At 42.8% G+C, this 26,555-nt stretch overlaps 1 protein-coding gene and 1 non-coding gene across 3 annotated transcripts; both read left to right on the forward strand.

Annotated features, from left to right (window-relative positions):
- Nucleotides 1-1,707: 1,707 nt before the first annotated feature.
- Nucleotides 1,708-26,555, forward strand: SMC2 (structural maintenance of chromosomes 2). Of its 2 annotated transcripts, XM_077345299.1 has the most exons (25): nucleotides 1,708-1,955; nucleotides 3,608-3,822; nucleotides 5,278-5,427; nucleotides 5,583-5,705; nucleotides 7,000-7,038; nucleotides 7,133-7,243; nucleotides 7,533-7,577; nucleotides 8,237-8,470; nucleotides 8,888-9,037; nucleotides 10,532-10,765; nucleotides 11,595-11,754; nucleotides 12,326-12,443; nucleotides 13,303-13,441; nucleotides 13,833-13,952; nucleotides 15,050-15,254; nucleotides 15,612-15,747; nucleotides 16,579-16,703; nucleotides 17,678-17,871; nucleotides 19,254-19,397; nucleotides 20,862-21,056; nucleotides 21,782-21,982; nucleotides 23,171-23,287; nucleotides 23,580-23,740; nucleotides 24,375-24,522; nucleotides 25,645-26,555. In XM_077345299.1, the coding sequence occupies exons 2-25, from the start codon at nucleotides 3,655-3,657 to the stop codon at nucleotides 25,834-25,836; spliced, it is 3,609 nt and encodes a 1,202-aa protein (XP_077201414.1). In that variant the 5' UTR covers nucleotides 1,708-1,955; nucleotides 3,608-3,654; the 3' UTR covers nucleotides 25,837-26,555. The 2 variants fall into 2 exon arrangements, with proteins under 2 accessions (XP_077201414.1, XP_077201415.1); XM_077345300.1 differs by lacking the exons at nucleotides 3,608-3,822; nucleotides 5,278-5,427; nucleotides 5,583-5,705 and having other exon boundaries at nucleotides 1,709-1,932.
- LOC143842526 (small nucleolar RNA SNORA5) lies at nucleotides 4,448-4,580 on the forward strand. The gene has a single exon (XR_013233164.1). It is a non-coding gene; the product is annotated as a small nucleolar RNA SNORA5 (small nucleolar RNA).

Below are 26,555 nucleotides of genomic sequence, written 5' to 3' on the forward strand. Positions count from 1 at the left end.
TTGACAATTTTACTGAGGCCCGGGGGGGGGGTAGTCTTTTGCTGAGGGACGTCGCTGCCGCCTGAGCCCCTGCTCCGCTTGCTTTCCTGCCGGCGCCCCTGACTTCCTGCCTCCCACTGGGGGGCAGTGCCATGCCGAGGGGGAGCGCCAGCCATGGAGGACGCTGGAGAGCACCAAAAGTGAGCTGGCGGCAGAGTGGCAGGGCAGCCCCTGAGGCAGCAGCTGGGGAGGAGGAGGACAAGGAGCCGTGGCCCAGTACCGACTGATCCACGTACCGGTACCGGTCCCGGGGTTGGGGACCACTGGTATACAGTACCTATTATAAACTTATCTTGGTCTATTAGTTCCATGGGAAAGTTATATTGGTATTTTGTACTCAAGAGTTTTGCAATGTTATATCCTGTTTGATAAGTTGCAACTTGTTCCTTTTATGAAATAAATTTTACATTTTAATAAAAATGATCCATGTCCTGCTTGTAGCACTTGCTATGAGTCCTGTGGTTCCAGGGGCCCCGTACACTGCCTTTCCAACGAAGCCTCTGATTTGGGTGACAGGCAGCTTGCTAGAGAGCACATGCATTTCTAGCACTGAAAGGACCAGGATGCAGCAGCATGCTCTTCCCCACCAGCTTCGACTGAGATGAGGAGCCGTGTTGCCTGGTCAAACTGCACAGGCGGAGAGTGCCAAAGGAGGTGGCAGCAGCTGCACGGGGTATCCGGGAAAAGATGCGTGTGTGAATCAATGGTCATGGCTGCTTAGGTTTTGGCTTCAGATAAGGAAAGAATTTCCAACAAGTTCTAATATGGCCCAAAACATACTTCTGCCATTTTGTACTACATATTTATGCAAAGCAGTATTATCAGCACTGGCAATGATAAAATCAAAATATCCATCAACTCTGATAAACACTGAAGATGATCTACAACCTACGGTATCAAATATCCCAAGATTTAATTTTTTATGTAAAAATAAACAAGCACACCCTTCTAATTTGTATGCAAACTTGCTTTGGTATTTACTAAATGGTGAAATGATATATATATACCAAAAAATTGTTTTAAAATAATTTCCTTTATTTTTAGTAAATGTTTGATTTTCATACTTAAGATTATTTTATACCTATTTATATACTTGGGGCCACATAAAAATTTCTCAGGGTCCTGAGCAGAAAGTTTACACAACCCTGATTCAGAGCACAGATCTCTACACATTGTCCAGCTCTGAGTGCTTCAGCAAAGTGTACCTGCATGTTCTTTCCTTCCTATGCACTTTGCCATATACTCCTAACTTGTAAAATCACTGTAAAAAGTTTTGCCACTCCCACTGTAAAGCTAAAGATTTTTTTTTCTTTTTTCCTAAAGGAAGCTTCTGAAGGTATCTCAGACGGATTCAACATGAAGTTACTGCGTAGTCAACTATCACGGAAAACCAAATAAAATAGCCTATGAAAATGCTGTGTAACCAACCCTTAGCACTAAGATTCTTTTTCCCCACGCGCCAAAAATAATAAATTAATACACAAAATAAAAAGGGGAGGCGAACACTCCACTATTTGATAAAACCCTCCCTCTTAGTTCCCCGACCAAGAACAAAATGAGTGCCGCAGCCGCGTCCCCCTCTTTTATAGTTTCCTGGCCCCGCCCCACCTCATGTTCGCTGCCTATCTAGGTCAGGCGGAACAGAGCGAGACAAGCTGGAAGGGGTCTTCTTTTATTCGTTATCAAGAGTTCTCACCGTAGTGCCTGAATTGAAAACGCGGGGCAACAATCAGGCAAAGCGTTAGACAGACCTTGATGGGGCTTGGCGTCGGAGGCCGGTCTCCTTGATCCGCGCCAAAATTCAAGTGAAGGAAGGAGGAGGGAGAGAGCGAGCGGTTGGGAGGATCTCGGCTGCCGGCGTGATTCTGGGATAGAAGAGGGGATGCAAGCCTTGTAAGACAGCCTCCCTTTTAAAGGTTAGTTTTCTGCTGGGTAGAGACCTCTAATTGCAATCATGGCTTTTTATTCTTGCTTCGAGAGCTGGTAGGTAGAGAGCATTTTTGGAAAATCCCCCCCAAATAATGCTTTTTAAAGCAAAGTTTTGGGTCTTTAAGGCACCACTGGACTCTGCTGCTTCAGCCCAACCCGAGTAGCCACCTGGATCAATTAATAGTCAATAAGCTTAGTGTGATTATTTTGTCCATTGTTAATAGAAACTATCCAAGTGTGGGTGTTGTTCCCAAGAAAGGAAGCATGAGATGGCTGTTTTCTACATCGTTAGCATTATGTTCCATATGCTCACGTTTTATAATCTGCAGAAGTATTGCTTTCAATTTTGATTTGTTATGATGGGTATACAGTAGCCCCATTTCACAGGCTAAATCTTTTATCTTCCTGTTGCCATTTGTTCCTTGCCATGCCGTTGCCAATTACCCTACATTTCTTTCTTTCTTTAATTTCTATTTCTTCCATTGGTGCTTAAATGTTGAAAATAGATAACAATTATAATTCAGAATAGGCAAACTAATTACTGCAGGAAAACTACAGTATCCCTCAAAATCACTCTAAAAGTTCCAAAGTTATGAAATACCAGCTGGCTGGAAACTTTGGATTCTTGGAAACTTAGCTCCTGGCAGGTTTGGCAAGCAACTGTATTCTTACCTATCTTCAGAAAATAGAGGGACGAACAGAATTTCTGGTTTTGTTGTGAACCATCTTGATAAAACTAAGACTGGGATATAAGTGTTTGAAATAAATAAATACAAACTTTAACAAAATCACAAGTTGGCTCTTAGGATGGCTTTCATTCCAGAATATGTTTCAGCAAAACAAAAAACTTAAAATTCACTAAAGCAATAGCATATGATGTGTATTAGTTAATAGAAAATTGAAAAAATGATAATAAATAGTATTAATTCCACAACACTGGAAAGAGTAAAATACAAGAAAATGAGAGCTTAGTAATGCTAACTAAACTTCATGAAAAACAGAGGAAAACATAATAAAATCAGAGTCCAGTAGCACCTTTAAGACCAACAAAGATTTATTCAAGGCGTGAGCTTTCGAGTGCAAGCACCCTTCGTCAAACTATTATCTTCTTACATGACAGGGAATATATAGCAAAAATCAGTTCCCTGTCATGTAAGAAGATCATAGTCTGACGAAGGGTGCTTGCACTCGAAAGCTCAAGCCTTGAATAAATCTTTGTTGGTCTTAAAGGTGCTACCGGACTCTGATTTTATTGCGCTACTTCAGACCAACACGGCTACTCATTTGAATCTATCCTTATAGAGGAAAACATAGTGGGCTCTAGAGAGGTACAGAATATTTCTCTCCAGTGAATTTAGGATTGCAATGTAGTCCTAGGCATCTCTACTCGGAAGGGAATTCATAATGTTCAGTGGACATTTCCAGGTAAGTGCATAAGCTTGCATCTTTAGTCTCTTTCCATTTTCTCTAAGAAGAGGTTCAGGGCCCTGCTTTTCGTTGTTACTAAAAACTATTCAGGTTTGAGCTCGGTTCCCAAACAAGTAAGCATGAGATGGCTGTTTTTCATGTAACTAGCACTGTGCTCCGTACTTAATATTTTGTAATCTGCAGAATTATAAATTTGTACCTATTTTTTCAGCGTTCAGAAGAAACCTTGCCTGTATCCTTTTGGGATACTGAATAACAATGCATATCAAATCGATTGTCCTTGAGGGATTCAAGTCTTATGCTCAAAGAACAGAAGTTAATAACTTTGACCCACTGTTCAATGCCATTACTGGCTTAAATGGAAGCGGCAAATCCAATATTCTGGATTCCATCTGTTTTTTACTGGGCATTTCCAATTTATCACAGGTAAGCCTTTGCCTTGGACATCTACTGCCCTCAGCCCTTCTTTCCATTAATGACTCTGTGTTTTATGGTAAGCTTCAGCTTCTATGTAGAATATTCAGCTTCACTGAATATATGTAGCTTCACTTTTTTTCTGACAAAGAGAAGCACTGGTTACTATCATCAATTATTCAGAATCTGTGCATTTAAGCTGTGATATTAAATCATTGGACAGACAGTACTTGGACCAGGGAGAAAAAGTGAAATCCCAGTTTGGAATGCCTCTGGCGAGCTTAATTTTCAGGTTTCCAACAGTGATTTTTTAAAAAAGAACCTGTGTGATTGCCTTTCCCTCTCCCCTGTGAGGTAGGTGGAACTGAGAGAGTTCTTCAAGAATAGTTCTAAGAACTGTGACTAGCCCGCGGTCACCCAAGGTGTGGGGAATCAAACCCAGTTCTCAGTTTATAATCTGCCGCTCTTAACCACTATTCTGTACTGGCTCTCACAAATACTTCCTCACCTCTTGGTGCAATTTGAAATCTCCTGTAACTGAAATATGCACATCCTCCCTCTCCCTCCCTCTGCCTCTTTATATGCTTAGTGTCTAGCCTGGGGAAGGGTTCTGGGGAGCTTGGCTTGTTTCCCACTCTGCAACTGTCAAATTCATTGCTCACCTTTACCGTGGTGAGGATTGGCCCAAATAGTTGCCACAGTAAACATCTGTAGCTCATGGGCCTCAGAGCTCTTTGTGGGTTCTGGGGATAGTTTTGCTGCAAACAGGCTTCTACTCCCTCTTGCAGGCCTGCAATGGTACCCAGCAACCAATATAAACTGGTATCTCCAAAGGGAAAATGATTTGCTGGCAGAACAGGAACCAGCAGAATGGGTTGTGCGGGCCTTGAAAACTTAGTGAACAATACATATAACTGCCTGGGAGCTGATTGTTTCAGCGCTGTTTCAGGATTTCTGCAATCCAAAATTTAATTGCATTGTTTGGGTGCTCCATCCTCTAGATCAGGGGTAGCCGGCAGGGGCTCATGGGAATTGTAGTCCATGAACATCTGGAGGACCACAGGTTGACTTCCCCTGATTTAGATTGCATTGACATAACTTGTGAAATCTGCCTTTTGTCTTAGAAAGGCAGACTATAAATGGTGTAAATAAATAAAAATACTTGGTGATATTTTAATTGTGTCAATTAAAAGGGGCTATTAAATGCACCACATTTTTTAAATGCAAAGATTCTAGGAATTTGTATCATGAAACTGACTTTTTTAAAACCGTCTTTACTTTTATTATCTTCTTTCCCTTGGGCTGTATAATTTTTTTAAGCTGATAAGTTAATATTCAAGTAAGACTACCTGAGACCATCATACAAGTTGATATAAGCACAAGCCACCACTCTGACTTTTTAGGTGCAGCTCTGTAGCCTAAAGGTATCGCTCCTGGTGGAAGTAAAGTCTTTCTCAATATTTTCAGGTGCGAGCTTCCAACCTGCAAGATCTTGTTTACAAAAATGGCCAGGCTGGAATTACTAAGGCGACTGTGTCCATCAGCTTTGATAATTCTGACAAGAAGCAGAGTCCCTTAGGGTTTGAGAATCATGACGAGATTACAGTCACAAGGCAGGTAAGCAATTTTAGGCGTTAGTGGGTTCTATGTGTCTTGTATCCTGGACAGAAAAATGCTCGACAGATTGCAGAATTATCATCTGTTTGCAGGACTGGCCTTGTGTGCCACATATTTTATTTCCCTACATAATAAGCTCTTTCTTTCCCTTGCAGGTAGTGATTAGAGGCAGAAATAAATACCTAATCAACGGTGTAAATGCAAACAGCACCAGAGTGCAGGATCTGTTTTGCTCTGTTGGACTGAATGTCAATAATCCTCATTTTCTTATAATGCAGGTACAGTACATGGGTTTGTGAATCTGCTCACTGTTCTCTCTCAATTTCCTGTTGTCATGTGTCTAAGAATCAACCAGATGGGGCTTTACACCTGCTCTCCTTAGTTTTGTACAAAGAAAATGTGATCTGTGCATATGTGTTTTCTTGAATGCTTTGGGGAGGCCACCAGCAGTTTCAGTGCTGGTTTCTGAAGATGCTTTCCAATGGAGAGGTCAACAGCATCCCTGCTTCCCAACCACCATCTATTGAAGTGAACCCTGTTGAAATGACTGGGGCTTACAGGAAAATAGTTGTGCAATTGTACAAGGCGAATTTTCTAGCAAGGAGGGAATCAAATATTAGTTGGCAGATGTTTGAAAAGCATTTGTCCGACTAGTCTAACCGTGCCATTCTATTGACAATTCTTAACAAAAGTATGAAATGTCTTTTAAGTGGACCAACACATTTTAGTAACCTGGCATTTTAATATCATTTAAGTCTGCAATGAACCTGTTTTAACAACATTTATTTAGAAGCGGAGACCATCTTCTTAGACTTACTCTAGCTTTGGGGGCATCCATCCTGTTCCCTCTGCAGCTGAGCGTGTAAAAGACATAACTCATCGTTGGATGCTTATAGCTTGCCAGTTCACGCAAGGAGCTGTGGATAGACGGCCATAATCCCAGCATGCTTATCTGTGAGCCTCTTCTAGAATCACAGGCAGGAAAATAAGAGCAACATTTCCTCAGCATATTTTGAGGCACAGGGAGGGGGGGGTGCAGTGATTTCAACAGGTCTAACATATTGTCACCAGCAACATAAGGTCCACTTAGGTCTTGGCTATTAGATGCTGCTTTGGGATTCTATCCCTCTGTAACATTGTGCGCCCACCTACCCTGCAAGGGGTCCTGGCGTTCACTACAATTTGGTGTAGTTTGGTGTAGTGGTTAGGAGTGCGGACTTCTAATCTGGCATGCCAGGTTCGATTCTGCGCTCCCCTACATGTAGCCAGCTGGGTGACCTTGGGCTCACCACAGCACTGATAAAACTGTTCTGACTGAGCAGTGATATCAGGGCTCTCTCAGCCTCACCCACCCCACAGGGTGTCTGTTGTGGGGAGAGGAATGGGAAGGAAAATGTAAGCCTCTTTGAGCCTCCTTTGGGTAGAGAAAAGTGGCATATCAGAACCAACTCTTCTAAATTGTTGGCTTTCAGACATATCTTTCAGAGTACAAGTAATCTGTCACATATTGGTCTCACTATGTAAGAAAAAAGTTTTTAAGTGCCTGATATTATTTTGCCTCTCTGTTGGTAGGGACGGATAACCAAAGTTCTCAACATGAAACCTCCAGAGGTAATGTTCTTCAGTTGTATATATCTGTGTAACTTTTTAGAGGTTGCCCTTGATCTGGCCTCAGGTTGTAATATGATTTCCCTCCCCCCACTAGATTCTGTCTATGATTGAAGAAGCAGCCGGCACCAGGATGTATGAGTGCAAGAAAATAGCTGCTCAGAAAACCATTGAGAAGAAAGAAGCGAAACTCAAAGAAATTTGCACGGTATTCAGTGTTTGCCATAGTGGCCACTTGCATTTTGTTCTGAATATGCACAGGTGAAACGACTGCTAAAATTCCTTAAAATGGGGATTTATTTTAATGGTTCTTTTCTATGGTATTAGCTATTCAAGAATCTGCAGGATCCCTCTTAAAGAGGAAGAAAGGTTACTTTGCTTTGACTCTTTTCTCCTTTGAACCTAATGGCATCTTGAAAAAGAATGCTTTGTTTCTTGCTTTATTAAATTTTACTGCTGTGGATCCAAAACAACTATATTCTCCTCTTTTTTGACAGATTTTGGAGGAAGAAATCACACCCACTTTGCAGAAACTGAAAGAGGTATTTATTTTAAGTGAAATGGTTTGGTCTTCCCCTCCTCTGCAACCTGAATGTTGCAGAGAAAGTCTGTTTTGATAAGATAAAGCTTTGAAACTCATCATGTTCGCAGGAGGACCGACAAATCCCAGGCGTCAAAGCAAGATAGTTTTAATTTTTAGTTTTATGATGATATGTCTTAACTGTCCTACTGCTATGGTCTCAAAATCTTGTTTGTATAAACAAACTACTATTACAACAGTAATACTATTACAATAAACTTTGAAATCCCAGGTGTCATTTCATAGTTGAGTTTAGGGTCAAAAATACAAAAGGCTGAAAAATGGGCCTAGCTCCTAAATTTTTGATCTGGCTCGTAGACTCAAAAGAACTTATTTTTGTTAAACTTTATTAGTAATATCCATGGATTCATTCATTGCATCTTCACAAAAAGCATGGCGTGGAACTGCTCCAGAAGGGACAGAATTACATGCAGACACCAGTTTCTAGATGCCACAGTGTGAGATCAGGCAGGTCTTGTCCTTAAAATAGCCACACATTCAGGTGGTCTGCACGTGGAATCTGAACTTATGAAATACATCAATGTAGCTTGAGTATCATTGGCCCTTTGTATTCCTTTGTTGTCCTGTCAACAAACACCATGCATTGGTTGTTTTCTTCAGGAACGATCCGCCTATTTGGAATACCAAAAGATGATGCGAGAGACAGAGCACCTGAGCCGCTTGTACGTTGCATATCAGTTTGTATTAGCCGAAGAAACCAAGGTCCATTCTGCTGACGTGCTGAAGGAAATGGAAGGCACCACAACAAAATGTAAAGAGGAAATAGCTGAGAACGAGCAGGCAGTGAAGGAGCTCAGCAAAGAAATAGCTGAAATGGAAAAGAAAAGGGATCAAGTAAGAACGGTTAAAACCTTTTCTTAAATGTCAGTGAAAGTAATAATCATTTTTGCCTCTGAATTAGAGTAAATACGTGCCAGCAAAATGCACATTGACCAATGGGAATGTTTGAAATCGGAAAGCATTTTGCGAAATGGTTGTTTGGGGTTCTGAAACATGCAAATAGTGGAGAGTGTGAAGGAAAAAGGTTTTATTTGTTGCTGCTACCACATTGGCTCCGAACTGTGCATGAAGAGAACTTTTGCTTACTGCTTTCTCATGGGGCATTTAGGGGCTCTTTCCCAGAGGAAGGGAGGTCAGGTTCTTCATTTTCTGTCAGTAGTGCTTTTGCCTGTACTGGTGAAATACATTAGGAATAGGTGATAGACATACCTGTACAGGCATTGCAGGATTTTGTTGAAACATTTTTTGCAGGAATTCGGTGGTGTGCTTCGTTCACTGGAAGATGCTCTTACAGAAGTTCAGAGATTGGATATCAAGGTGCAAAGCACTCTGGATATCAAAAAACAAAACCTGCAAAATGAAGAAAAAAAGCATAAAGAGCTTGTTAAAAATATGGAAGAGGTAAGGATTATGGCGTAACTACTATTTCAGTTACAAACTGTACTTCATTTCATACACTTGACTAAGCAGGTCTGCAATGCATGGTTTATATGTGTTCGTAATATGCACCATAGTGAATGCTACGTCTCTAAAGTTATGTGATAACATTTTAAACACTGACAAAAAACCAAACAGGGCATATTAAAGAAATTGGGAGAGCGTGCATTGCAGATATTTTGTGGTTATCCACATGTTATTATCATTGTTCTTGTACTGTGATTCACTGTATACCCTCCACGGTTTCTGTAAACGGCCCTGAGCCTAATGGGAGGGCGGTACAGAAATATACTATACATAAATAAATATCTGCATGTCTAGGAGGAAGATAAATACTGATTGCTATGACCAGTGAAAGAATATAAGGTTACATCAGTGTGGGGGGGGAACAAGGTGGAAGGTTGAGCATTTTATTAGATCTTCTAGGTCCCTTCACATTTTAGTAAATGCTTTCAAGATGGGAGCCAGAAAAGCTTTTATACAAGATCCCCGATGAAGCATTTAGCAAAACACAAAAGGGATCTAGAAGATATAACAAACTCTGAGCCCTGCACCAAGTGAAACAAACCGGTATGCATGTGTCTGCTGAATTGCAGCTTGTGAAGTGACCTCTGTTTTGCACTGCAAAAGAAATTGCTCATGGTGGATAAGTAATATGCCATTGGATTCCAAGTGGTAGAGTCAAGATGTGTATGTACTAAAAGGCATGCCTGCTGCAGTCCTGCTCAGAAATGTATACTTTATTGTATCTCTTACTTACCTAACTAAACTGGGAATTTCAACTTGGCTTAAAATCCCATTCTGCACAAGCTGAAATTTTCACTCTCACAAGTGGAGCTTCCTAGAGAATAAGTTGCAATAACTGAAATTATTTTGTGAAAATCATTTACGCATGCATTAAAGACAGCCTGATATTTCTAGAGATATATTTATGGTTGGAATCCCACCTATCCATATTTGAGAAATAATTCCTCTCAGTCAATAAACCGCCCTGAGCCATATGGGCGGGTGGTATAAAAATCTAATAAATAAATAAATAAAATCTTAAAAGGGATGCTTCTGGTACACTTGAGCCATCCCCATTGGGATTTTGGATTTATTTTTCTTTGAACTGAAGATTTGCTGTGCCAAGCCAGTTTGAAGGCCCCTTCATATCAAAAGCGGCTTGGCTATGACGCATTGCAGCCTGCTGTTTGAGAAACATGCTGTCCTCTTCCTTGGCATCCCAACGGCGGTTAAAACTGGACAGTGCTTGTTGTCTTGCTGCTGGTGTTAGATTTGGCAAGACAAGCTGCTTGGCTTTGGCTTGACTTTTCTAATTGGGTGGTTGCCGTTTCTGATTCCCAAAAATTGTGGCTGTGGCTTCTTGTGTGCTTGAGCGCCTTTAGAATTATTTTCAATTCTGTTATCTTAAACAGATGGCTTAACATTTAAGCTTTTTGTGTGTGGTTGCTTTAGGATTCTAAAGCTTTGGTGGCAAAGGACAAAGAAATCCAGAAGGTCACAGATGCACTGAGTGCTCTTCAGGAGGCGAACGATGCCGACGTGGAGGCTTTGGCTGTGGCAGAGAAGCACTTCAAAGCTATGTCCACTGGCCTGTCCAGCAGTGAGGATGGGGAGGATGCCACTCTTGCCGGACAGATGATGGCTTGTAAAAACAATATCAGCAAAGCACAAACTGAAGCGAAACAGGTATAGACTTTCCCAACACACGTTAAAACAGGGGTCTTCAACCTTTTTAGAGCCTTTGGAATGGCAAGACATGGTGCTGCTCCCCCCCAAAAAAAAAGAGTAGATAGCTGCAGAAAGCTCACTTTAAAGCTTACTGTGTGGTGGTGATGGAGCCAAAGAAGCAACAGTTTTCCACCTCCATTGTGTCTGCATAGGATTGGTCAGTAGAGCCCTTCCTGGCTTCTTAAATCTGCCAGGAAAGGGGCAACTGAGAACAAGAGGCAGCATTCAAATAGGCTGTGGTGCATCCATTACTAAAGAAATCTTTAGTATGCCCAGGTGATGTGAAGAACCATCAACCTGTCTCAAATGTACCATTCTTAAGTAAGTTGATTGAATGGGTGGTGGACAGCTTCATGCTGTCCAGGATGAAGTGTACAATTTGGATCTTTTCCCATCTAGCTTAGGCCCTAGACATAGGACTTAAATGGTCCCATGGTTGTCCTGTTAGATGACTCATGCCTGGAGATGAATGGGGGAGTGTGACTGAGCTGATCCTAAGTAGTAAGAGTCCTGCTGGACCAGATGAATGATCCCTTTAGTCCAGCATCCTATCTCATACTTTGGCCAGTCACTTACTCTTGAGACCTTCCTTTCATGTTGTCTCCCGGCACTGGTATTCAGAGATTAATTGCCTCTGAATGTGAAGGTTCCTCTCCTCCATTAATCTGTCTAACCCCTTTGGTTATTCCGCTTGTAATACCAAATATGCTTCTTGATTCTGAATAGTCACAGTATGTTCATTAGGGAAGAAGCATATCTGTCAACTTGTCATGGCCTTCCTTTGCAGGCTCAGATGAAGTTGAGACACGCCCAGCAAGAGCTAAAGACCAAACAGGCTGAAGTGAAAAAAATGGACACTGGCTACAAGAAAGATCAAGATGCATTTGAAGCTGTCAAAAAGCAGAAAGAGAAACTAGAACATGACATGAAGAAGCTGAACTACGAAGGTTTGCTTTATCAACTGTCTATCCAGGAAGGGCGGAATACAAAAATACAGTTTTTTATATATTCACAATTGGAGGACTGAGAAGGGGAGGTACTAAAAATGAGCAAGGATTCTGAGAAACTCGGACTTTGTCATAGGTAGGAGGCTGCTGAAAAAGGAATCGCTACAAAAATATGTGGGGGCTTGTTACAGGCAGGGATTTCGATTTACCCAGAGCTGCGAATCTGAGAAAAAATAGAAAATAATGTAAATAGAAAATAACGATCATACGAGTGATTAGCAAAGATAACATTAGCCATGGATAGACTCACATTGCCCATAGTAATTGGAATATTGAAAGCTGTGTAGAATTCTTACACAGGCAAGTGCTCTTATCAGAGGTTCACATCACATTACATTTGAATCAGGTCCTTGTCTGGTTCCTGCCCTTTGATGCTTAAATAACAATTGCTCCTGGTTTATATACACTAGCCAATGTAGCCTTGAGCATTTCCTTCTAAAAAATCCCCCAAAATTCCTGGTCAGTCTTGTAAACAGATGTTGAGTGAATTGTCTTTGTTTGGCTGTTCCAGAAGAAAAAGAGGAAAGCCTTCTCCAAAAACAAAAAGAGCTTTCTCATGTGGTAAACCAGCTGAGAGAGTCCTACGAAGCATTAATGGCCAGATTCCCCAATTTACTTTTTGAATACAGGTAAGTTCACAACTGTTTGTCTTGTTTGTTTTTTAAACATTGAAGCTTGGGAGAAAAAAATTCAGCAGTCTGATATTTTGTGTATGATCTCCATTGAAGTTCTTTGGCAAGAGACTTTAAACAAAAGATGCCAGTTCATTGATAAGTCTAATCCGCCTTTTCTGAACCCCTCGCTCAACCATATATATGGGTTTCAGAGTGTCAATCTTGAAGCGATCTGTCTCAAGTTTTCAAGTATCTAGCGGAGTAGTCGGGTGATTAATATTTCTTTTCTCCCACCCAATAACGTACTGGTCTTTGGAACTAGTAGTTAAAAGAATGTTCTGGTGTATGAATAGTGATTGTTCCCCCACCTCACAGATATGAAGTGGTGGAACTACGGGGATGTCTAGAACAGGGATCTCCAACCTTTTGGAGCCGGGGGGCACATTTGGAATTATGGCATGGCATGGTTGGCGCAGCAACAAGGAGGCACAGCCAATCAGAAAAATGATTGCCACCATTCAACTTCAGTCACATAGTGCAGATCTTCTTGCTGTTGTGGCAACTGTTGCCAAAGCAAGATTTTAAAAGAATTTGTGCAGCCAGTCAGAAGCCAAGCTGTGAAAAAGCCTACCTGTCCCTGCCCACTCCCTAAATACACTTGGCAGGTGCCAGAAAAGATGTCACTGGGTCCCATTGTTCCATGGACACACCATATGGTGTGGGGTGATCTACGGGTTGTCCCTGTATGCTGATGCCTCAGGAAATAGCATTTTCACAGTTCTCGTGGCATTTACATGCTAAATTTGTTCCACAAGCTGCCTATGCCTCACAGCACCTTCCATGAGCAACTAATGAGTATTCATTTATTTTCAAGAGATCCAGAAAAAAACTGGGACCGTGGACACGTGAAAGGGCTTGTTGCGTCTCTGATTACTGTGAAAGAGGCTTCCACAGCAACGGCACTTGAAGTGGTTGCTGGCGGTCGACTCTACAATGTTGTGGTGGACACGGAGGTATGAGTCTCATGAATTTAATTCAATGAAAAAGTATCCAGTCCCCTTTCTGACTGTTGCCTAAGACTAAACCCAAGTTTGCCACCTCCTTGAAAGGGTGATGCGGCCAACCTGACTCATGATGAATGTACTTTTACAACCTTCTTGCGGGCTGTCCCAGTCACATGTTAGTTTGAGATGTCTACCTGAGAATGAAATGCATAAATCATCTTTTTTTTCATGACTGTAACCCTTATGACTTACAGTGCCTAGGTGAAACAAGCTCATAGCATACATACATAATTTTAACCTTTAAAAGAGTTTGGCTGGTTTTAAATGTTTAATCTATCAGAAGACATAAACTAAACATCTAGGCGCTTAAGTGTAGATATTTCTACCCTTCTTACTTTAGGTTACTGGCAAAAAGCTACTAGAGAAGGGTGAGCTGAAGCGTCGCTATACCATTATTCCATTGAACAAAATTTCAGCAAGGTGTGTTGGGAAAGAAGCAATCAAAACAGCCAAAAACTTGGTAAGGCCTCCTTCTTTGCCACAAAATTTCATAAGTAATTTCTGCACTCTCATTATATCAGCCTGTCTCATGCATGGGATGTTCAGCCACCTCATTTTCTTACCATATATTTTTGCATTTCTGTTGTCTGTAATCTACCTTTTCCTGTTTTCACTATAGTCTTTTGAAAGATAACCATCTTCAAATACTTGAAGTGCTGTCATAGAGGAGATGGAGCAGAGTTGTTTTCTGTTACCCCAGATGGGCAGACCAGAACCAATGGGTGGAAATTGATTCAAAATAAATTTTGGCTAAATATCTGGAAGAAGTTCCTGAGAGTTTGAGCATCTCCTCAGTGGAACAGGGTTCCTTGGGAGGTGGTGGGTTGTTCTTCTATGGAAGTTTTGAATCAGAGGCTAGATAGTCATCTGGCAGAAATACTGATGTTATGAACATAGGCAGATGGTGAGTGGATGGGCAGGAAGGGATGTGCCAGTCTTTGTCTTTTGTGGCCCTTCCTTGCATATCCAGGGAACTGCTGATCGTCACTGTGGGATGGTAGGTGAATTTCCTCCAGGCCGGGATGGATTCTGGAGATGTTGGGGGTTGAGAGGATCACTTGCGCACGAAATTGGGGTCACTGTCGGTAGGCAGGTAGTTGTGAATTCCTGCTTTGTGCAGGGCATTGGATTAGATCAGGGGTAGTCAACCTGTGGTCCTCCAGATGTCCGTGGACTACAATTCCCACGAGCCCCTGCCAGCATTTGCTGGCAGGGGCTCCTGGGAATTGTAGTCCATGAACATCTGGAGGACCACAGGTTGACTACCCCTGGATTAGATGACCCTGGAGGTCTCTTCCGTTATTCTAAATGCCTGTGTTACAATCCGTGTATTTGTTTTAAGCAAGTTATCCTGCACTAGGTGTAGATAGCTTTGCCCATCTTCTGGATTTCATGTTCCCCCCTCAGCAATGAGTTGGAGGGAGGCCATTGGACAGTTGCTCTGATGTGCTGTCATTTGTGCGCGCCAACATGCATCTTGCATCTTGATTTGAAGAACGGGAAGAGAGAGAGAGAGCTCTTGGGGCAGGTCTTAATGCTTTTCCTCTTGATTGCTAGGTTGGGGAGGACAACGTGTGTCTGGCTCTTTCTCTGGTGGGGTATGAATCTGAAGTGCAGAAGGCAATGGAGTATGTCTTTGGGGGCACACTGGTTTGTGATAACATGGACAACGCCAAGAAAGTCACCTTCGACAAAAAGATAATGACAAAAACCGTCACTCTCGGGGGAGACACCTTTGATCCTCAGGGCACACTGACTGGAGGTAGCTTATCATTTGCATTCCCTTTACTGTATTGAAGAAACAAGTGTTCCAGCTATGCAGCAAGCAGAACTAGATTGCAGCAGATTTGTGGCTGGCTCTTCTTTCAGGGAGGGCAAGTCAGATGAGGGGCCTAGTATAGGGTGGGGGTTAGTATTCCCTAACTTCTCTCTTCTCCTGCTACAAGTTAATCTTCTGGAGCTCTTTGCTCTATGTAAGCTACCATCCACCATTCTACCTAGTTTGGCCCTAAAGCAGGCTTCTCATCCTTTTCAGAATAACCCTGTTGGTCTCCTGTAGGTGAGCCGGCCCCTCCTTCATTCAAGCAAATATTTTGGTCTCTTTCTCATTCTGAGCCAGGTGCCCGATCTCAGTCTGCATCGGTTTTGAGCAAGCTTCAAGAGGTGAAAGAGGTGCAAGAGCGGCTTGAAGCACAGGAGGCTGAGCTGCAGTTGATAGGGAAGGAGTTGTCTGCTCTGAAGGAGACTGCTGACAAGTAAGTCCGGACCATGGTTCGTTCTCTTGGGACAGAGAAGTAATAAGGAAATAAAGTCAGCAACTGCTGGCCTACCTACCTACCTACCTGGAAACTCAAAACCATCCACCCAAAAAAGGAAAATCTCTTCAGCACAGTGACACCCTCCGGATATGGGATTGTTTGATTTGCTGTTCCCCACCCTGGGCCACACAGGAAAGGGCGGCTTATAAAGAACAGAATTATTAAGTATAAAGAGCTGCTCTTCTAAGTTGTTCTGGGGAGAAAAGTCATGTAACGTTTTCTCCCATATAGAGAGCGTGAGCTTGGTGTGGCTTCTGTAAGATCTGCCTTTGACGCTCCACTTTGCCATGGGAGCTTGCTGGGTAACCCTGGGCCTGTTACTTACTCTCAGTCTAACCTACCTCACAAGGCTGACTATGAGGGTTAAATGGAGAAGGGAAGAACCATACATTTCACCCCTAAGCCCTTGAGAGGAAGGGTGGGATAAAAACATAGTAAGTAAATAGCTCAGGTCTTCAGACAGAAAATCACACTGCACAGGCTCAAGTTTCCACATATTTTTGTTTTGGAGGCTATCTGCAGTCATGCTATTTCTGACCGGTTCAACGCAAGGGCACAGCATGCACCACCAACTGGGCTATTAAGAAAATACTTATCAAAATAACACCTCCCCCCCCCCCCCCACACACACACACACACACAATGTGTTCATCTTGATTAGAAATTGCTACTAACATCTGGTTAATTTTTTCAATGCTCCTGCAATAGAAAGTTGAACTGACCAGCCGAAATCTTTTTTTGTTGTTGTCAATGACTGTCTCCATTAAGGTATCGTCGTCTGCAGCAGCAATGGGAGATGAAATCTGAAGAAGCAGAGCTGCTGCAAACCAAGCTGCAGCAAAGCGCCTACCACAAACAGCAGGAAGAACTGGATGCTCTGAAGAGAACCATCGGTGAGACAGAGACGGTGGTCGGGCTTGTCCGTCAATGCTGTCATCATGTGTAGGGGTCAGCAAACCAGGGTTTATATTTTTTTCTCCCTTCATGCATTTAGGAAAATAACTTTGAATGACATGTTCAGGGCCTATTAATTTTTTTTTAAAGTTAATAGGCCCAATAGTCCAATCTGCAAAGTTACCAAAATTGCATCATTTCATTTAGTATATCTGCTTCTAGCTGAGCAGCAACCAAACAGGGGATAGGATTTCACTGTGTGGTCACCCAACTGCTGAGTGGCTAAGAACTTCCTGTGCAGGGTGATGGCAACACCCTTCCCCTCCCCACACACACCAACACCTGGTCCCTGCTGCCCCTTCAACAGGTGCCCACTTCTGTGGTGCAGCTGCCATCAAGTGACACCTCCCAGTGAGGGAGTAGGCGGCCCTCTTCCAGCTTGTCTGCTGCTCAGTTCTTTTAACTGTTCCCTCTGATTCCCTCTAGTTTGTGTAGCTGCTGGACTTGGCTAGCAAGGCTCTGATCTTCGGAAAGAGTTGGAAACATTAGCAGTCCTACCTGAAAAGAGCAAACTTGCTGTTTTTTGTTGTGATGCTTTGAAACACCACAGCTGAGCAAAGGATAGGAATTTTGCGAGTACTTTTAAGCCAATTGCTTAAGTTCAATAGCTTTCCAGTTACAGAAACCTGGAGGCTTGCAGCCTATGGCCTTTCTTGAGCCAGGATCACACCGGAATGTGGCTTATATATCCTTGGGAGTGACTGTCAATTCAAATTGTGTTTTGGTACTTTGTAAGCCACTTTACACCCACCCTGGAAAGAAAAATAGGGTATAAATACCTAAATAAACCAAATAGGGTTTATTATCTCCAGTTTTCAGGGATAAGAACTTTGAAATATGTTGTCTGGTAGGTTTTTGTCTCCCTCTCTCCCCTCCCTTGAAAGCCTGGGATCAACACTATGCTCTTCTTCAGAGGAAAGTGAGGAGACTTTGAAGACAACCAAGGAGGTCCAGAAAAAAGCAGAAGAGAAACTAAAAGTGCTTGAAGACAAAATGAAGAATGCAGAAGCAGAACGGGAGCGGGAGTTGAAGGATGCCCAACGGAAGCTGGATGCCGCCAAGAAAAAGGCTGATAGTTCCAGCAAAAAGATGAAGGGAAAGGAGCAGGTAGAACTCTTTGATACTAATGGAATGAATCCATTAAGCAGCGTTGAAAAGAGGCATGTTCATCATTTACTGTCTTCTCCCATCCTTCCTCAAAGGATCTGACCGTGGCATGCATGGCTATCTATGCAGTCCCATCCTGTCCCCCATTTCATCCTCACAATAGCCCTGTGAGGTAGGTTAGGCTAAGTGAGTGACAGGCCCAAGTTCACCAGGTAAACTCCATGGCTTAGGGATTTGAGATCAGGTCTTCTCATTCTAATCTAACCGTGGTTCCCTCTAGGTTTTCCTTGAAAGAGCTCAGAGTTTTGTGTCCCCTCACAGAGCTGTTGTGGGGCTACGCTAGGTGGAGAACAGTGTCTTAGCCAAAGCCGCCTAGTGGGTTTCAGCAGCCAAGCTCTGGATATGAGCTGTGTACATTCCAGTCCAGCTGTATCGCTGCAGCCTTGCACTGGCGGTGCTTCCCACCGCTTATACAGGAAACTCTACTTGTTATTGGCAGCAGAATTTTGGTTTTGCAATATCTTTTATGATGCCCAATGAGAGAAGCACCTTGGGGAGAGGGAGGGATTTCTCAGTCATACTAAAGCGGCCTGGGGTGTTGCCCACAGTGGTATTCTGGGATAGTTATAGACCAATGGACTTGAGAAATTCTCAAGCTTCTTTGGAAGCTTATTCCAGAATACAAAAAGGCTTGGGCAGTTGTGCAGACCTGTGGTTTCAATGGAGCGTGATACCAGGTTCTGGATGTGATTGGGCTACAGCCTCCTAAACTGTCTTCTGTTTGTCACAGGAATGTGAGTATCCTGTTTCCCAGGGAGATGTGATGGAGCTCTTTGTATTCTCCCCAGCTACCACTGAGTGAATTGTAGACATTTGTATTTAGGGGGATTGTCCAATCTGTTTACATAATCATTGTACCTACTTGGCTACATATTCTATATTTATTTATTATATTTATTTATTATATTTATATACCGCCCTCCCCGGGGGCTCAGGGTATTATTGTACACTCCTTGTGTGTAACTCTGCCATGCAATAAATAAATATTCCACAGTTCATAGCCGATGGGATAGCGGCAGGCATGCTTCCTGTGCATAGGAACGTTGTTTGTGTTTTAGGACACGTGCTCAGCTCATGTGGAGCTGCATTGAGGAACCTGCTGTGCGTTTGTATGTGCTAAAGCCTGGGAATCCTCTTGAACATCCATCACAAACACAGGTTTCTTAAAACATAGATGTAGAAGTGCTTCCTTGGAGGTAGAAAGCTCTGGACCGACTGTCTTAACCCCATTCCACGAGGGAGTCGTGGAACCAGTCTGCAGGGTCAGAACCTAATTAAGCACAATCCTTAATGCGTCTGTGTATGCAATGCTTTTCCTTTAGGAGGTTGAAGCACTGAGGTTAGAGCTTGAAGAGCTGAAACGAGAACAGGCCTCTTATGAACAACAGACTGATGCTGTGAACGAAGCTATTAAATCCTTCCAGGAGCAGATTGAGGCCATATCGGTGGACGTAGCAAAGAACAAGGTGAGTCCTCTCAAGGCGGATTAACTAGGGATGGGCGTATCCCGCAGGGCCTGTAAGACTGAGCGGGTCTGCCAGGCTTATGGTTGAGGCCAGGGAAATGACGTCTATAAAACTGGCCTCCCTACCTGAGAATCCATACGCCCTATCCAAACCATGAAACCCCTCAACATTGGGTAGCCCCCATCCCTGTTGGGAGGGTACACATTGAAATAGAGGAGGTAGTTTTATTTATTATTAAATTTCTACATCGCCACTCTCGGCCCAGCCGGTTCATGGCGGTTTACATAAAACTATATAGAAACCGGTAAAAACCAATACAGTCAATACAGTTGATGGCAGCAACAATCAATCCTCTGATCTCCCCAGCAGAGCCTCAACTCATCTAACTATAGGTGATCCCAGGTGATGTTGGCCTAGGGGGGTACAGACACTTTGGCTTGGGAAAGCCACTTTTGGGAGAGGGGGTACGTGATGGAAATGGGGTAAGCACAGGATCGAATTTCCCATTGGTGCTAAGTTGAGCAATGGCCTTTTTTTTGGGGGGGGGGGTCGATGAGCTTAAACAGGGAATCATTATGTTAATGGGTCTAGCTATTGGTTTGGGGAGAGGAATTTCCACTAGCAGATGGACCTAGGAATGAAGACAACAGGTCACTTAATCAGCAGTACAACTGGGGTGGGGGGGAGAGAATGAGGAAAGCAATAGGTATTTCGGGCTGCAGCTGTCATGTCGAATCTGTGGCTGAGAAAATGATGGAGTCTGGCCCAGCAGGCTCTTGGCAAACTTGAACAGTGTCTGGCTTTGGCACAAACCTAGAGTATTGAGGAGTGCCACTGGTTGTTGGGGACAGTATGCCATACTGTAGGGCAGGGTCCTGCCATGCATAACAGAGGAGCGGAGGGTGACGAGGCCAGGGCTCATCCCCAAAGTGGCTTGCTTGCAAGTATCACTGCTGAGGCTGTGACTCCTCCCATCCTCCTGATCAGACTAAATATCCAGAAACCCATTTCCCCTCATTGCTTTCAAGCATGCACTTTCAATGCACTTTGCAACAAGATTTGGTAGACTGTAAGATCTGCTTACAAATTATTGCTGGGGTGCGCTGAGAGTGCATTATTTACTATGTGTGGAAGGGCCCTAGTGGCCTCACAGGTAGGGGGAATAGAGCTTGATGGTGGCACCCCTCTTTTGCTGTTCTCTCCCCAGCCACTGGTACTCTGTGGCCCGCTGGTTTTGAGCAGAGAAATTCCCTTTAAGCCATCCTAACTACTAATAACCTAAGTCAGAGGCCCTTCCCCACGTCTTCGGGTGTCTTCTAGGCTTAGGGTTTTGCCCAAGGGTCTGCCATTTGCTGAGGCCTGTTCTGTAGCTTCTTTGCACACACCGGGTACTTTATGCCCCCACCCTACCCTCCCTTGTGCTGCAGTGATCAAAAGGAGATTATTATCTGGTTCCCTGTCCAGGAGTCTGTGAAGAAGGCTCAAAAGGAGCTGGCTGAGCAAAAGGCAGTGGTGATGGCCCAGGATAAAGCAATCAAAGCCAAATCTGCAGAAGCTGTGAAGTACAAAGAGCAAAACAACGAACTGCAGCTTAAGATCAAAGAGCTGGAACATAACATCAGCAAGCACAAGCGGGAGGCTTCCGATGCTTCTGCAAAGGTACGTTGGATTCCGTGATGATTGAGATTTCTACACCTGATATTTTATCTGAGTAAATGCACACGCACAGTCTATACATAACTGGCCCCATGAGCTGCTACATTAGTTTGTATCTCCGTGTTTTGGGTTTTTAAAAAAATGTATATAGTTGTATGCTGCTTTTCCCGACAAACTGAAAGCAGAAGACATCATTGCACCAGAGGTACCCTGCTTGCAGCTGGCCTTGTTGCCAAATGCAACTTGCAAAACAGCTGTAAAATCACAACCAACGAACCTGTTTTTTGTTTGCTGAGACTGTTCTAGTGTGTGCTTCTGTTGTTTTGGGAATTTGCAAAGCAGAAGGGCAGGGCAGGTGGGGGCAGGCACAGGCATGGCTGGGCAAAGATTCTGTAGTACCTGCACTCTGTTGACCATGGTCCAACACATCAGATCTGCTTAAGCCTTTTGATTTCAAGGCACTTAAGCTTGATTCAAGTTGTCTTGGAAGGTGTGTACTTTCTGCACGGTCTGTTAATTCGTTGACAGAGGTACTGAAAGAGTTCAGGCATTTCATGACTGTGCCAACAAGTTACAATTGGAAATAAATGCACATGGGCGGGGTCACTTTGTAAATATAAGAATGCTTGGGTAGCGGCCCTGTTAAATGTTTAGAGGATGCTTTCATCAGCATACAGAGATGTTTTGGTGCCCAGTCTCCACTGGTTTCTTTGTGTGTGTCTTAACAGGTGGCCAAGATGCTTAAGGACTACGAATGGATAGCTGCGGAGAAGCACCTTTTTGGCCAGCCGAACACGGCTTATGACTTCAAAACAAACAATCCAAAAGAAGTTGGTCAGAGGCTGCAGAAGCTGCAGGAAAAGAAAGAGAAACTGGGCAGGAACGTGAACATACGAGCAATGAACATGCTTTCCGAGGCGGAGGAACGAGTACGTGGCACATAAGCTAGCCTTCTCCAGCTATGGTGTATTCTGACACGTATATTACATTGTCTTGCTCTGACATGGGCACAGCAGATTTTGTGTGTTAACATCTAAATCAGGGGTAGTCAAACTGCGGCCCTCCAGATGTCCATTGACTACAATTCCCAGGAGCCCCCTGCCAGCGAACGCTGGCAGGGGGCTCCTGGGAATTATAGTCCATGGACATCTGGAGGACCGCAGTTTGACTACCCCTGATCTAAATCATACATTGTAGGTGTTCAGTCTGCGGGTGTGCTTTAGATGCATCTGTGAGGAGCAAGTGCTTGTATTTTTCCAGCAAAGAGCTGTGAAATCTACTTGACTGTTAACCATGAGAATATGAGGGAGTTCCTGCTGGTCCAGCAACCTGTTTCACACAGTGATCAACCAGTTGCCTAAACAGCACAGAGGCTACAGCCTCCCTATAATGCTTCCTCATACTGCTTTGGTGGTTTATTGCATCTTAGATAGATAAAGGTTCCCTTAAATTAGGTTGGCTAGTAGTCACAGAAAGACCTACTGTTAATGAATCTGTCTAATGGCCTTCTAAAGCTGTCTGTGCTTTTGGTCATTGCTACATCTCCTAGCCATGGACTTGCTTGTTGAGTAAAGAAATTCTGTTTGTCCTGATATGATCAGGGGCTCATTTCAGATTTCATGGAGAAGGCCATTAAGGAGATTTCATGGCCATTAAGGAGAAGATGCTACTGTGCATTCTTCCAAGGGGTTTGAAGGAATCAATCTCCAGTGACACCTTGCATGGTACAGGAATGCCTGCTCAAATGATGAATTCATAGTGTTATGAGCTACATGTATGACAGTAAGGTAAAGACTGTGATGGGCTTTGTGTTGTATCAGAGTTGGTCAGCTAATAGTTAGAAGAAAGGTATATTGCCCCGACATGAAGAGTTTTTGATAAAAGAACTCTAAGGTTCCAAAGAATCAGTCTTGCATTAAAAACATCTACAATGTGGGTTCATACTCCGTCAAATGTATTTGAAAAACTGGGTACAACTCACTCTGTAAGAACATTGCTATGGAGAACTTAACTCTGGCAATAATTTCTTTTTAAAAAGCATAACCCCCACTCTAAGAGTGAAGTTTAATTTGTCCTCTCAAATCACATGAAAATGTTTCCCAATCTTCTTGTTCTAGTACAATGACTTAATGAAGAAGAAAAGAATTGTCGAGAACGACAAGTCTAAAATCCTAGCAACTATTGTAGAGCTTGACCAAAAGAAAAATGAAACTTTAAACATTGCCTGGCAAAAGGTAGGTCCCCTTACCTCCAGTATGTGCCTTTTGGTACTTGGGCATTGACAGAAGAATGCATTTAATTGTATCAGCTGATAATGATTCATTAACCAAGGATATACTATTATATCTGAATCCTACCCAGTATGGACAAACGCAGTATTAGAAACCAGAAGGGATGCAAACTAACAATACATGTTTGTACATGGTCTTGCAATGAATGTTCTGAATCATGACCTCCACTTCATGCTAAATCTACTGTGTTCAAGCCCTGTTAATACATGATGGGTTTGTGTTCTGCTTTTTCCAGGTAAACAAAGACTTTGGCTCCATTTTCTCAACACTTCTGCCAGGGGCCAATGCTACGTTGTCCCCTCCTGAAGGGCAAAGTGTCCTAGATGGTCTGGAGTTCAGAGTTGCCTTGGGAAACACCTGGAAGGAGAACTTAACTGAACTAAGTGGGGGGCAAAGGTTAGTGGATTTCTAGCAGGGGTCATTGCTATGCAGCGTGGGTTAGATGTTTCCATGTCCTTACATGACTCTTACATTATTTTTCCCTTCTATCCTAAAGTGCTCAGGAAGCTTCTCTTTTTAGCAAGTGTTCTGCATAGCAATTTAGAAGATGCTGACCTATTATTATTAGTTTATTATTTCTAGGCCACTCTAGCAACAGTCTCAGGGCAGCTCACAGTAGTTAAAAAATTAATACAATAAGTTTATTGTTCATACATAAATTTAAATAAAGAGCTGATCCCAAGTAGCATCTGGAGTAACTGGGTTAGAATAAACTGTGTTGGGGTCTTTTGGGAACTTTCAAAATGCACTTTTGGTGAGGGGCTTTTTGAGTTTTTGATACTGATGGCATAATCCAGACAGCCGCTTTACATAAAGTAATAAAATTGGTATTGGAAGGAATCCATATTCAGATTTTAAGACCAATGAAGTCCAATTCATCTATTTAAACAGTTTTATGATATTGGTGAGTGTTTTTTTAAAACCAACGATGATCTGTGGAAATAGGGATTTTTTTTTTCTGTCTAGAAATCAAAAAGCTTCAACCAGTATAGCTCACCTAGCCACAGCTAAGATCTTCTTTCTGTTCCAGGTCTCTGGTGGCTTTGTCTCTGATCTTGGCCATGCTTCTCTTCAAACCCGCTCCAATTTACATTTTAGATGAAGTGGACGCTGCTCTCGATCTTTCCCACACCCAGAATATTGGGCAAATGCTTCGTACCCACTTCAGACATTCCCAGGTAAGAGACGGCTGATAGCAGTAGTTACTATCCATGAAGAACATCTCCAGCTACAACTACTTCTAAATTGCAGCAGTCATAGATTCCTTGGGCCCTCCCGAGCGTGTGCACTGCGCCTCAATTGCTCAATTTATAAAGTATTGTAAGTGAGAACCTCAAAGATAAAGGGTGAAAGCTAGACGGATCTGTTTAAGTACTGAAATGCCTGGTTGTTTGGAAGCCCTTTTGACCATCATCTCCAAACAATGTAACATAAGCCTGCGTGCCAGGTCAAATCTTAAGGCCTACCCCTTTCTTTGGGCTGTGTGCTTGGCTGGAGCATGGGCCTGTGGTTTTTCAGTGGTGGCCACAGCTCTCTGGGATTCCCTCCCTCAGCCGGCTCATAAGGCATAATGCTGACATTTCCCCATTAAAATAAAAAGTCTGTTCTCAGATGGGCATTTGTTAGCTAATATTTTTGGTACGATTGTCTTGAGTAAAATTTGGTCTTTTTGCCTTACTATTGGTTTAATTGTTGCCTGCAGATCAGGTTCTTGAAAGTTGCCTTGAGCTACTATAGACAGTGGGGGGCAGTAGGATATAAACGTTAACAGATGGGAGAAATGGAATTGAGACCTACTGAGCCCCCTGTGTACTGTTTAGTTTTGTCTGGGTAGCAAGAAGAAAAGAACACAAAAAATAAATAGCTGAGCCATTAAGCAAAGGGACTGGTCATTCTCTTCAAAACAATAGACCTTTCCTTCAGATACCTGAAACCTCTGTTACATAGCCAAGTTGATGATTTCAGAGTGGTTTGGAGCCATGGAAAAGAAACATGAGAAAAATCAGTTGTCTTTCTTGGTTAAATTGATATAACACTTCTTCCTGGCCATGACCAAAAGGAAACATTTTTATCTAGTTGGTATTCTAAATTTCCAAGTAGCATATTGCTTCATTGCTTTGCTATTATTATTTTTTTTAAATCTGCCTCTGACAACTAGTTAACCTTTTATTGAACAGATAATAGATCTGTGACTCGCAAATTCGTACATTTCACCTGCTACCTTCACTTTAGGAAGTGAAGGGCAGCCGGGAACACAAGTTTTGCGCCTCTCGTACTTAATCCTGCTTTTCTATTCCTAGTTCATTGTGGTATCGCTGAAGGATGGCATGTTCAACAATGCTAACGTGCTTTACAAAACCAAATTTGTGGACGGAGTTTCTACGGTGACACGGTTTGCTCAGGTGCAGAACGGAAACGGCGGGCTGCCTGGTGGAGAAGGCCAGAAGGCAAAAATGAAGGGAAAGCACCAGGGGGCCCAGGGGGCCGTCTGAAGAGTAGCCTCTGCTAAACCATCGCTGCCTGGGTGACCTTTTTCTTAGCCAGTTGTAAAATATACAGCCTTGTTTCTACTTCATCTTGATCATATCGCAAAACACCGCAATACACTTCTTTTTCCATTAGACACTTGTTCACTTTTATTTGTATAATAATAACTTTACTTTTTTTTTTCTCTTGGTTCTCAGTGAGTTCAAGTAAAATTCCTGCTATCTTCCACAAACTATTGGCACTGGTTCCCCCTGTTTTCTACTAGAAAAATGTGTACATAATAATTATTCTTAGTCTTCATTAAAACAGATACAACTTTTCAGCAGCGATCTACTAGCTTGTTTTCCATTGTAAGCCACACTGAATGCATGGTATAAACTGAAACGGAGATTGTCGGTTTCTCTTCGGTTAAACTATTTAATGGTGTTTGGATGTTTTGTTTGTGTGCTACAGTTTTCAAGCATATATGAAATGCATTTAGTGTTTGTGACACAAATAAGCCTGGAAGGATACTGCTGATGACAAGGAGGTATAAACCCAATCCTGAAATGCTCTTAACCCCCAAAGAGGCCTTTTGAGGCAGGGAAGAGGAGGGCTGGGGCAGGAGCACACAGTAATGGTGACACCGGACAAACAACTCTGTCTTCTTTGGCTTTTTAAGGAAACTTGATTTTTCAAGTGTAACTTGTAAAATGTACCTCTTTCTATTAATAAATTAATTGGC

Source organism: Paroedura picta, chromosome 7 (genome assembly GCF_049243985.1).
Source record: "Paroedura picta isolate Pp20150507F chromosome 7, Ppicta_v3.0, whole genome shotgun sequence".
In the NCBI taxonomy this organism is placed as follows: domain Eukaryota; kingdom Metazoa; phylum Chordata; class Lepidosauria; order Squamata; family Gekkonidae; genus Paroedura; species Paroedura picta.

What these genes read in the sequence shown, in the direction of transcription:
- SMC2 (XM_077345299.1), top strand. Translation starts at nt 3,655, where the DNA reads ATGCATATCAAATCGATTGTCCTTGAGGGATTCAAGTCTTATGCTCAA. An exon ending in GCATTTCCAATTTATCACAG is followed by an intron (nt 3,823 to 5,277) that starts GTAAGCCTTTGC and finishes CAATATTTTCAG; the next exon opens with GTGCGAGCTTCCAACCTGCA. An exon ending in TCAAAACAGCCAAAAACTTG is followed by an intron (nt 13,953 to 15,049) that starts GTAAGGCCTCCT and finishes CTTGATTGCTAG; the next exon opens with GTTGGGGAGGACAACGTGTG.